We start from the raw sequence: 12,331 nt of genomic DNA on the forward strand, positions 1-12,331 counted from the left end.
AATAAATAACTTTAAAAAAAAACAAGGATATGCCACAGAAACTCTAATCATAAATAGCTACTGGGGCTTTAATAATATCAAAAAATATAAAAGATGGGGCACCTGGGTGGCTCAGTCGGTTAAGCATCTACCTTTGGCTCAGGTCATAATCCCAGGGTCCTGGCATATAGCCCCACTTTCAGCTCCCGGCTTGATGAGGAACATGCCTCTCCCTCTGCTGCTCCCCTGCTTGTGCTCTCTCCCTCCACACTCAAGTAAACAAAATTATCTTTCAAATATATATATATATATAAAAGCAGGCTTCAGAACAAAAATATTTCCAGAAAATGGTAAAGGGGATAGTATGTCCAAAAGACGTAACAATCCTAAACATGAATATACCAAATAACAGGTTTCAAAAATACATTAAGCAAATCACAAGAATTAATGAGAAACAGACAAAACTATATTTTTAATACACTCATATCAGTAATTGGTAGTGCAAGGAGAAAAAAGATTTAAATAATATTAACAAAAGCTACACAATCACCATTTATAAAGCACTACAAAAAATAATACACTGTTTGCAAATGCAAGTGAACATGTAACCAAAGAAAATCATATACTGAGCCATAATGGACCAAAACCATACATAATGAACTTACACTAAAATACAGTGAGAAAGACAGAAATCACACTCCTACCTTATAACAAAACAGCAAACCAGTTATATGAAACAATAATCCTCAGGAAAAGGATCAGAATATTACATTTTCCCAGGAACCAGGCCGGAAAAACCTTACACAGGCATCAGGCTGAATACTCAGAAAGATTGCTTCAGTAGTGGGGCAAAATTAGCCTATATAAAACTTTCCTCTGGCCCCACTTTATTAAAGCTTAAAAAAAAAGATTCAAGAGAATAGAACTATTTCCAAGTAATTCAACTATGTGCCAGAACAAAGCTCAACAATGTATAAAGGAATACAAAAATACCAGCACTAAACAAAGTAAAATTTACAATTTCTGGCATCCAATCAAAAAATTAATAAGTATGCATGTAAAAAGGCAAATACATTCCATAATAAGGTGGAAAGTCAATCAATGACAACAGATATAGAAATGACAAAATAACAAAATTAGTAAACAAAGATATTCAAAGAGTTGTAACTACATATATGTTCTAGAAGTTAGAGGATAGCATAAACATGTTAAGAACAGATAGAAATGATTAGTGAACTTGAAAGTAGAAATAGAAACTATCCAAAAGGAACTATACAGGGGAGAAATCAAAAAGATAAATTAACAGAACTATTTATCAGTGAGCTATGCAGTAACTTCAACCAGCCTAATAGATGGTTAAGTGAGGTTCTCATAGTGGAAGAAACAATGACTAAAAATTTTCCAAATCATATTATAAACTCACAGATCCAAGAATCTCAAAAATCCCCAAAACTGAATAATGAGGGGAAGGTATGTAACCAACGTATGTCAAAATCAAAAGGCTTAAGCCAACATAAAGAACATACTAAACAGGAACACACTAGGACAGGAAAACGACAGCAGATTTCTCATCTGAAACAAGGCAAGATATAAGACCATAAATAAAGTAGTATCTTTAAAATATTTTTAAAACATAAATCTAGAATCCTTTACTTATTTGGAAGTGCCTTTCAAACACAAAGAATAAATAACTTTCTCAAACACAAAAGGTAAAAGAATTCATCACCAGCAGATCTGCACTAAAAAAATGATAACAGTTGTCCTTCAGACAAAAGGAAAATTACAGATAGAATTCGAAAGAATGAATGGAAAACAAAAGTGCGCTAGAAATGGTAAATATACAGATAATACAAGACTTTTTAAAAATGAATATAAAACATGATTTACTGTTTAAACCAAAATTAATAACTGACTGTGGGGTTTATAATATATATAAAAATAAAATATATGACAAAATATAGTACGAAGACCAGGAGAGAGGAAATGGAAGTATATTATTTTAAGATTTCTATAATACAGATAAGGCTATTACTTGAAGGTACAATGTAAATTATACTAAAAACCCAAAAGCATCCATTAAGGAAAAAAGCAAAAACTTATCTATGATAAACCCACAAACCAAATAACATGGGATCAAGAAAAATACCCAATCTAAAATCACATAAATCGTATTGTCTGACCACAATGCAATTCAACTAGAATTCAATTACCAAAATATTTGACAAAGTAGCAATACCCAACAAACACACACACACACACACACATAACCATCAAACAACTATCAGATCAGCAGTAATTATAAGAGAAAATACCAGGTGTGCATATAGTACAAACCCACAAAAGTACAATCTAGCAATATCTGATAAGTTAAAATGTGCATGTAAACTCTATAAACAGTAACTTCATTCCTTATCACTAAGTGTATATACAAGAGCACAAGGAGACATGTATAACAACATTAAATGCGGCATAGGCACAGCTAAGAATTAGGAAGAACATAAATGTCCGTTATAAGGGAATAGATAAGTTTATGCAATGGATTATCATACATTAGTTAAAACAAACTAGATCTATATATTTACCAACACGAACATCAAAATGTAAACAAAGGCTTATGTCAAAAGGATAACTACAATAGGAAGCTTTTTATATAAACATCTTTCCATTTTTAAATTTTATTTATTTATCCATTTGAGAGAGAAAGAGAGAGAGTGATCAAGTACTCACAGGAGCACACAAGTGACAGAGGGAGAGAATCCTAAGCAGGGTCCATGCCTGGCACAGAGCCCAGTGCTGAGCGTGATCTCACAACCTCGAGATCACAACCCAAGCTGAAATCAAGAGCTGAATGCTCAACTGAGCCACCCAGACACGCTTTTTATGTAAACTTTTTCTTTTAAGATTTAATTGTTTTTAAGATTTTATTTATTCATTCATGAGAGACACAAAGAGAGACAGAGACATCCGCAAAGGGAGAAACAGGCCCCTTGCAGGGAGCCCAATGTAGGGCTCCATCCCAGGACCCCGGAATCACACTCTGAGCCAAAGGCAGATGCTCAACCCCTGAGCCACGCAGTCAACCCTTAACATCCCTTTACTCTCATTTACATAGCATTAAGGTAACAAGGTAACTGCATGTTTTCAACCTATCATAGAAGTCTTTATATCATTTATCACTATATGAAAATATTTATATGAAAAAAAAAAGAAAACTATGCTTTAAACCATAGGAGAGTCTTGACAACGATTCTTTAACATCTAAAGCACAAGCAACAAAATAAAAGACAAGTGGGACTACATTAAGCTAAAAATCTTCGGGGCACCTAAGGGGCAGAGGGAGAGAACCCCAAGCAGATTCCCATCTGAGTGCAGAGCTGAACATGGGGCTCAATCTCACAAACCCCAAGATCATGACCCAAGCTGAAATCAAGAGTCAGATGCTGGGAGACGCCTGGGTGGTTTAGCACTTGAGCGTCTGCCTTTGGCTCAGGGCATGATCCCAGAGACCCGGGACCAAGTCACTTATCAGGCTTCCTGCGCGGAGCCTGTTTCTACCTATACCTGTGTCTCTACCTCTCTGTGTGTCTCTCATGAATAAATAAATAAATAAATCTTTAAAAAAAAAAAAAGAGTCCTCAGATGCTTAACTGAGCCACCCAGGTGCATTTTGGCTTTAAAAAAAAAAAAAAAAAAAACAAAAACAAAACTGAGCATCTGAGTGGCTCACTCAGTTAAGCCTCCAAGTCTTGATCTCATCTCAGGTCTTGATCTCAGGGTCCTGAGTTCAAGCCCCACATTGGGTTCCACACCCATGGAGCCTACTTTTTCTTTTAAAAATTTGAAAATAGAAAGACCGTATTATCTAGTAATCCTACTTCTCAGTATTTATCAAAAAAACTGAATCAGCACACTGAAGAGACAATGAAATACTGTTCAGCCATAAGAATAAAGAAAATCTTGCCATTTGCAACAAATGTATGGACCTTGAGGACACTTTGCTAAAGTAAAATAAGTCAGACAGAGAAAAACAAGTACTATAACTGATCTCACTTACATGTGGAACCTTAAAACAAAACAAAATATACCAAACTCATACAGATCATATCTACAGTAACTAGAAACAGGCGGTTGGAGAAATTGGATGAAGGTGGTCAAAAGGCACAAACTTCCAGGTATATGATAAGTAGTATGGAGGATGTAATGTACAACATAATGACTAAAGTTAACACTACACTGTATATCTGAAAGTTGCTAAAAGAGTAAATCCTGGGCAGCCCGGGTGGCTGAACGGTTTAGCGCCGCCTTCAGCCTGAGTGTGATACTGGAGACCCAGGATGGAGTCTCATGTCAGGCTCCCTGTATGAAGCCTGCTTTCTCCCTATGCCTGTGTCTATGTCTCTCTCTCTCTCTTTGTGTCTCTCATGAATAAATAAATAAAATCTTAAAAAAAAAAAAAAAAGGAATAAGTCCTTATATTTTTCAATGCAAGGAAAAATATATTTTTTTCTTTTATCTATAAGAGATGATGGATGTTAACTAAAATTACTGCAGTAGGGCAGCCCGGGTGGCTCAGCACCCAGGCTGCTCACCGGGCTCAGCCCGGTGGTTTAGTGCCGCATTCAGCCCGGGGCATGATCCTAGAGACCTGGGATCGAGTCCCACATCGGGCTCCCTGCATGGAGCCTGCTTCTCCCTCTGCTTATGTCTCTGCCTCTCTCTCTGTATGTCTCTCTCATGAAAAAATAAATAAAATCTTTAAAAAATAAAATAAAATGACTGCAGTAATTACTGCATAATACATGTATATCAAGTCATTATGCTGTATACCTTAAGCTGATACAGTACTTTAGGTCAATTATATCTCAATAAAACTGAAAGAAAACACAAGTAGGGCAAGCCTGGGTGGCTCAGCGGTGTAGCGCCGCTTTTAGCCCAGGACTTGATCCTGACCCGGGTTCTCCATCTGCCTGTTCCTCTGCCTCTCTCTTTCTCTCTCTCTCTCAAATAAATAAAATCTTTAAAAAAAAAAAAATTAAAGGTAAACCCCCTCTCCCCCAAAAATATAGGAGAAATTCCCTCCAACTGTGCTCCACTCCCAGAATGGGAGAATCATTTTAGGAAGCACAACCTCAGCTACTCCCTTCTCCTACTAACAGATTCCCATTCTATCAGATGGAACCTAGATCTAAGCTATATTAATAAACCATCCACAGAATGTTTTTAAACTGAAATTGAAAAGTCCCTTTTCTTCTATCAAAAAACATAAACATAAATGAAGAAAGGGCAAATGACTACACTACTCACCATGTTATAATGATCTGAGAAAAGAAAATGAGACATGTTCCAAAAAAACAGACACGAGAAGCACCAAAGAAAGATCCAACAACATTCAAGTGCCTGATCTCATTTCCTTATACTCTCCAGAAAAGCTGGCTATGGTTCCAATCTTCCCAATATTTGGTTTTTAAACTCTTCATTTTCATGTATGTCAGCTACTCACTTCCTTATCCTATCAATAAATAACCTCTTTTTGTTTAAGCTAGATCAGGGGGATATTTGCTGATGCTAAGGTGTGAATTGCTACTAATGATCATACTCAATTCCTGACTAATACATGGAAATTCATTTTACACTGTTTATATTTATTTACATGAAATAAATGCAATTTTATATTTATTTACATTTCATTACATAAAACAAGATATGTTTAGTTCCAGTTCCTACCTTTCTAAACTCATTTATTTAAGTCATATGCTACAGCTGCCACCAATGGACACCTGCTAAAAGGATTTTATATAGATAAAAATAATCTCTATTTACTCTTCCAAATCTTATGAGTGAATGAATAAGGGAAGATATGGCAAGGAATGTATTCATTATAAGAAAAGTGACCAAGGGGATCCCTGAGTGGCTCAGCGGATGGGCGCCTGCCTTCAGCCCAGGGCATGATCCTGGAGACCCGGGATCGAGTCCCACATCAGGCTCCTTGCATGGAACCTGTTTCTCCCTCTGCCTGTGTCTCTGCCTGCCTCTCTCTCTCTCTCTCTCTCTCTCTCTCTCTCTGTCTCTCATGAATAAATAAATAAAATCTTAAAAAAAAAAAAAAGATGAAGAAGAAAAGTGACCAATACAATTGTTCCATATTAAAGTGAAACTGTATTTTCTCATGATCTTTCTTATCACTCAGTCTTTCTTAATATAAATTGGCCACTGCAAGTAACTTATAAGAAATTTGTCTTTCCGAGATGCCTGGGTGGCTCAGCGGTTGGGCGCCTGCCTTTGGCTCAGATCATGATCCCGGGATCCAGGATTGAGTCCTGCATCAGGCTCCCTGCGAGGAGCCTGCTTCTCCCTCTACCTATGTCTCTGCCTCTCTCTCTCAGTCTGTGTCTCTCATGAATAAACAAATAAATCTTTAAAAAACAAATAAACAGAAGAAGAAATTTGTCTTTTATTTGAAAAAGGGAAATCTGTTAGAAGTGATACCTTCCTCATGTTTTCTTACTGAATAAAACTGGATGTACTGAGTGACAGACACTACCCTATTATTTTAAAATATTTCTAGATCTTTTTCAATGCAATAAAGAACATCACTTAAAATGTTCTAAAATTCAACTGCCACTTACTGCTTCCAGTTGTTTCTTCTTCTGCACTAGTAATTCCAACATGAGGTTGACATTGGCCAAATCAAGGTTATCTTGGTCAGTTCCCAACAAATCCTGTAATATTTGCCACCTGTGGCCATTCTAAAAATGAAGAAACACAGTAACTTCCTAAGAAAATTATTTTAGAGCGCTTAAAATACATGTTTAATTGCTACTTCCTAATGTTTATTACATAGATACCAAAAACATGCTATAATATTCTAATCTACTCCTTCCCACCAGTGGTTCCCCACTGCCTTCTAATTATAAATTAAACACTATTTCTCCCTTAAACCAATATAGATAACAGATACAGAAGGCATATTCATGACAAATGTTAAGTGAGCACATCTAAAGGTGTAATTCCCTTCAAACCAAGTGCCTGGATTTTCATTATCTGTCTAGCCATACTTTCAACTTTGTACTTGGTAAAGTATTCATTTAGGCTCACTTCCCTCAACAATCTCTGATTTTTTTTATTCTCTTAAATTAAGAATCTTCCAACAGTTTTTCCAAATTACCAACCACAGCTCCACCCTGCTATATAATTCTCCAAATGTCATGTATCTCAAGCCATCTCTGACTCAATGTGATCCCAAAAGACATTTCAAAAGATGATCACTAAATTTTAGACAATGCAGTTAACAAAGTTCAAAACAGAAAAACCTTAAATTTTCTTTAAAAAAAATCAATGACATACTAAGCTTTAATATCTAATTAATATTAAACCAATAAAAACAACAAATTGAAATTTATTTAAAAATAGTAATAAGAGTTGAAACATACGGTGCTACTCACTGAGTGGTCTAATTTGAACCTCTTTTCCTCAAATCTTTGCTTCTGTTTGAGAATAAGCTCATTCACTGAAAAGAAAAAACAAAAAGTACATATAATTTGTATTGTTAAATGTATCATCTAGTTGTTCTGCTTAAATGGGTTCTATTTTCACTTTAAAAAGCCTCCAAATTAAAAAGATGCTAAGAACGGGGATCCCTGGGTGGCTTAGGGGTTTAGTGCCTGCCTTTGGCCTCCCTGCATGGAGCCTGATTGTCCCTCTGCCTGTGTCTCTGCCTCTCTCTCTCTCTCTGTCTCCCATGAATGAATGAATGAATGAATCTTAAAAAAAAAAGGATGCTAAGAAGAAAATTCTAGGTTTTCACTTTATTTCAAATTAAAACAATTTTGCCACAGCCTCTACTGCTACAACTGCTATTATTACTATCATTATTATTAAAGAAGAATTCTTTGGGGCAGCCGTGGTGGCTAAACGGTTTAGCGCCACCTTCAGCCCAGGGCATGATCCTGGGGTCCCGGGATCAAGTCCCATGTCGGGCTCCCTGTGTGGAGCCTGTTTCTCCCTCTGCCTGTGTGTCTCTGTCTGTCTCTGATGAATAAATAAATAAAATCTTTAAAAAAAAAAAAAGAAGAAGAAGAAGAAGAAGATGATGAATTCTTTGGAATACATGCTTTCTCATACACATCTCCATGATGATACTATCAGCATCTGGAGGAGATAATTCTCACTGTGTGAAACTGTCCCATCCTCCACATGTACCTGGTTGATTCTATAAGGTAGACACTAAGGATTTTTATTTGTTCTTCTTTTTGTTACTTTCCTATAAACATCATGGCAGATATTTACTTCTCCTGCTCATGCATGTTCTCTCTCTCTCTTTCTGATAGATAATAAAATCTTTAGAAAATATATCATGGTAGATACTGTCAGTTACCTATCCAAAGCCATCACCCCTCTTTTTTAAATAACATAATTATTTTCCAACTGTGAGACTGCCACATGCTTTCAGAAAAGCTAGGTTCTACCTCAGCCCAATGGTATGATTCTTGACTAACCTAAGCCAATCCAGGTATTCATACTCTTGCCAATAATTGACATGGGATTAAGCATGTGGCCTAGTTGTAACCAATGAAGGGTATGCTGTCTTTCACAAAAAGAAGTGGATAGAAAGAAAACACAAGTTCTCTCCCTCCCTTCATTAAGAGATGATACCTGGAACTGCTTAGAGCCATCCTGAAATCTTGGGGCGGGGGTTAGCTAGTCAAAGAACCAATGCATATGCTGGGATGGAGGAACAAAAAGATGGAAAGAACTTGATCCTATCACCAAACCACTAAATTAATCAATTCTACAAATTCTTTTCTTCTTCTTCTTCTTTTTTTTAATTTATTCTTGGGAGACACAGAGAGAGAGAGAGAGAGAGAGAGAGAGAGAGAGAGAGGCAGAGACACAGGCAGAGGGAGAAGCAGGCTCCATGCAGGAAGCCCCACGTGGGACTCAATCCCGGGACTCCAGGATCACGCCCTGGGCCAAAGGCGACGCTAAACCACTGAGCCACCCGGGCTGCCCCTTTTCTTTTATCTTTAATGACTAACTGGTAACAACAAACAAAAACAACAGAAAATCTAATAAAGGAAAAGAAAGTAGTACTAAGCCAGTTTAGCACTAGCCTAGCACTTTACAGACATTATCTTATGGGTTCTTCTCCCCATTTTAGTAATGAGGGACTATTAAAGGGAGCATCAGGAACTTACCTCATGGTGACATACAATACAAAACAGAGTTGGGATACAAACCCAACTATCTAATAATTTCCACTATACCACAATCCAACTATAAATAATTCTTACCAAACCAGAGAAGTATTAAACCCACACTAGAAATCCAAGCTTCAAAAATAAATAAGACTCAATCTAAGTAAGACTCAATCTAAAGCTCAAGCAACTCTGAATAGAAGACAAATGTATATGATGCAGTAGTTATAATGTGATAATCAGTACTATCATTGAAGGGGACTTAGAAAAAACATACAACAAAGAACAATTAGAGTGTAAATGAGCAGGCTATACATAGAAGGTGACATTAGAATTGGGCCATAAGTGCTTGCTTCAGCAGCACATATACTAAAAATTAGAATTGGGCCATAACATGCACACAGAGATTCATTACAAAGTGGAAAAGAATTCAGAGAAGAGTGTGAGAAAGAGGGGTTCAAGTCATATAAGACCAAGAGGTAAGGTGACTTTAAATCAATATGGCTGAAACACGGGGTCAAAAGTGATTTTGTTAATGATTAACAGGCTATGAACTAAGGCTAGAAATGAAAATAGGTGGAAGCCTGATTCTGAAGAGCCTGGTATGTATCTCATAAGCAAACTTACTAATATAACCCAGGGAAGAGAAAGGAGAGCTTGAAACAATATAGTGGGAATAAAGAGAAGTACATGAATAAGAGTTTAATATTTCAGTTACAGAATTAACCATTTGAATAAAAACTGTGACTTAAATTTTAATACTTTACAAGTGTATACCACATTGCATTTTACTGAGAAATCTTGTATATCATTGAACTTGAAAGATATTCTATATCCATAATTATAAGTCTCTGGATCCTGGCCACAGTACTAAGAATAAACAATGCATTTCTAATGCTAAAGCTTCCATTCTAGCAACTATCTTTAAATAAATTTTTTTTAAAAAAGCACATATACTCATGAGACAGACTACGTAGGTCCAAATCCCAATTCTACTACTACTGAGTGTGTAACTTTATACAAGTAACCCAACTTCTCTGTGCCTTAGTTTCCTCACCTGAAGAATGAGGATGCTACTGACAGTACCTGTCTCATAGGACTGAAAATGAAATGAGTTAGCTTACAGGAAGCACTTAGGACACTGCCTGCCAGTAGTAAGGTTGTTACATGCTATATTTACTTTTTTTGTTTTTGTATTTACTTTTTAAACTCAGTATTTTAAAGTAAGTATTTTAAACTTAGCATTCACATTGTCCCTTCAAAGGATAATGTCATTCATAAGGGAGATAAAATTCAATTCACAAAATTTTTATATAGACAGGGAAAGTTGGAAAAGAGAGCGAGGAAGAGAGATAAAGGCAGGCAGCTGAAGAGAGCTTTCACACAGGAAGGGATAGGGAGAGTTAGAGGGCAAGTCTTGGCAGGAACAAAGGAGAGCAAATGCAGGGATGGGGATAGGGGTGTGGGACAGTAAGACTTCATCTTGCAAAAGGCTTCTAGTAACTGGTAAAAGAAACAGAGCTCTCAAGACCAAGTAGGATGGAAAGAACAGAAATGTGTTGGATGACCAAGGGTCCTAGAGGGGACTGAAACAATGCCATGGAAGGTAGAAGAGGTGGGGGAAGGTATTCGGTAAGAAAAGGGTCTGTGATATATAGTGTTTGGGGCAGGAAAGGAAAAATCAAAGTACTTGGTTGACAAAAAAAGTATGTAATTATAATGACTAGAAAATCAAATCGTTTTTGAGTGCTTGCCTTCCAATTATTTGCTTTCATTAAAATTAAAGAAACAATTTCATTGTTAACTAATTGAACATTAAGATTGTCTTTGATGAGGGGTCTAGGTCCGGGCAGCTGAAGAGTGTGGTCAGCAAGATGAACATAGATGAGCAGCTGAGAGCAGCAATTAACCAAAAGTTGATAGAAACTGGAGAAAGAGAATGCCTCAAAGAGTTGCTGAGAGCTAAATTAACTGAATGTGGCTGGAAGGACCAGTTGAAGGCACACTGTAAAAAGGTAATTAAAGAAAAAGGACTAGAACACGTTACTGTTGATGACTTGGTGGCTGAAATCACACCAAAAGGCAGAGCCCTGGTACCTGACAGTGTAAAGAAGGAGCTCCCACAAGGAATAAGAACATTCCTTGCTCAGCATGCCAGCCTTTAAGATTGAATTAGATTGTGTTGTTTTGTGGTTTTATTTCTGAAAATAAAACTTGCCATAAATTAGGAATCAATTTCCCAAAATAAAATCCTTTTTTGTATGATGGTATACAGTTTTCAGTAATGATGTATACATTGTATTGATTTTTTCCCTAAATGTGTTATTTTAATAAATATCTCATGAATGAGAGAAAAAAAAGATTGTCTTTGATGATAAATCAATAAATGCCTTTTTTCTTAATTTAAGTCAGAACGAGGCAAAAAAAAAAAACTGAGTGAGATTACTGTTAACAAAATTCCTTCAATCTCCATCAACAAAGTTTCTCAAGAAGACTTACAGTTAAAAAAGGAAAATCTTTAAAAAAAAAAAAGAAAAAGAAAAATTTTAAACTTACAGAATGTTGTATTTCAATTATATTTCAATTTTTTAAAAACAGAGGAGCCGGGCAGGCTGGGCGACTCAGCGGTTTAGCGCCACCTTCAGCCCAGGGGGACCCTGGACCCAGCCCCACATCAGGCTCCCTGCATGGAATGGAGACTGCTTCTCCCTCTGCCTGTGTCTCTGCCTCTCTCTCTGTGTCTCTCATGAATAAATAAAATCTTTTTAAAAAATAAATAAAAATAAAAAATAAAAACTGAGGATCCTAAATAAATGAATGAACAAATAATTAAAAGAATACAAATGAAAGTGATTCCTTCTCCTAGTAATAACCACTAGGAGTACTAGAACTAATCAAGAAAAGCACCAAAACTGATAAGTAGCACATTTTCAATAAAAATTTATGTCTAATACTTTATAAAATTTGTAAATATTTGATCAATTGCATACTAACTCAGTAATAACCCAGAAAAAAATATTTGAGATTTTTAAATGCTTAATAATGTTACAAAAGTTAAAACATTTCTATGTCTATAGCTTCTATTTACATAAATTTCTGTTACAGAATAGTATTACAGATAGATCAATAAGGATTTCAAGCATAAAAACACATTATAT

General features: G+C 36.1%; 2 protein-coding genes across 8 annotated transcripts in view; one reads left to right on the plus strand and one right to left on the minus strand.

The window, feature by feature from the left end:
• COP1 (COP1 E3 ubiquitin ligase) overlaps positions 1-12,331 on the minus strand; it is a 246,944-nt gene that overhangs the window by 198,068 nt on the left and 36,545 nt on the right. For 5 of the 7 annotated variants that reach the window (XR_008663627.1, XM_055319204.1, XM_055319203.1 and 2 more), the window contains exons 4-5: positions 7,410-7,486; positions 6,606-6,725 (exon numbers count right to left, since the gene is read on the minus strand). Coding sequence is in view for 6 of the 7 variants with exons in the window: in XM_055319204.1 (XP_055175179.1) it covers positions 6,606-6,725; positions 7,410-7,486 (197 nt within the window). In the remaining variant the exon portion in view is untranslated. The remainder of the gene's footprint in view (positions 1-6,605; positions 6,726-7,409; positions 7,487-12,331) is intronic. The other 2 variants (XM_055319205.1, XM_055319201.1) reach the window with 1 other exon arrangement.
• On the plus strand, positions 11,042-11,406 carry LOC129505892 (transcription and mRNA export factor ENY2-like). Its single transcript, XM_055319206.1, has one exon. The coding sequence runs from the start codon at positions 11,048-11,050 to the stop codon at positions 11,336-11,338; it is 291 nt and encodes a 96-aa protein (XP_055175181.1). The 5' UTR covers positions 11,042-11,047; the 3' UTR covers positions 11,339-11,406.

This window comes from Nyctereutes procyonoides, unplaced genomic scaffold, assembly GCF_905146905.1.
Source record: "Nyctereutes procyonoides isolate TBG_1078 unplaced genomic scaffold, NYPRO_anot_genome, whole genome shotgun sequence".
NCBI classification, from domain to species: Eukaryota; Metazoa; Chordata; class Mammalia; order Carnivora; family Canidae; genus Nyctereutes; species Nyctereutes procyonoides.

Excerpts from the sequence above, each read along its gene's own strand:
- LOC129505892 (XM_055319206.1), top strand. The coding sequence starts at position 11,048 with ATGAACATAGATGAGCAGCTGAGAGCAGCAATTAACCAAAAGTTGATA.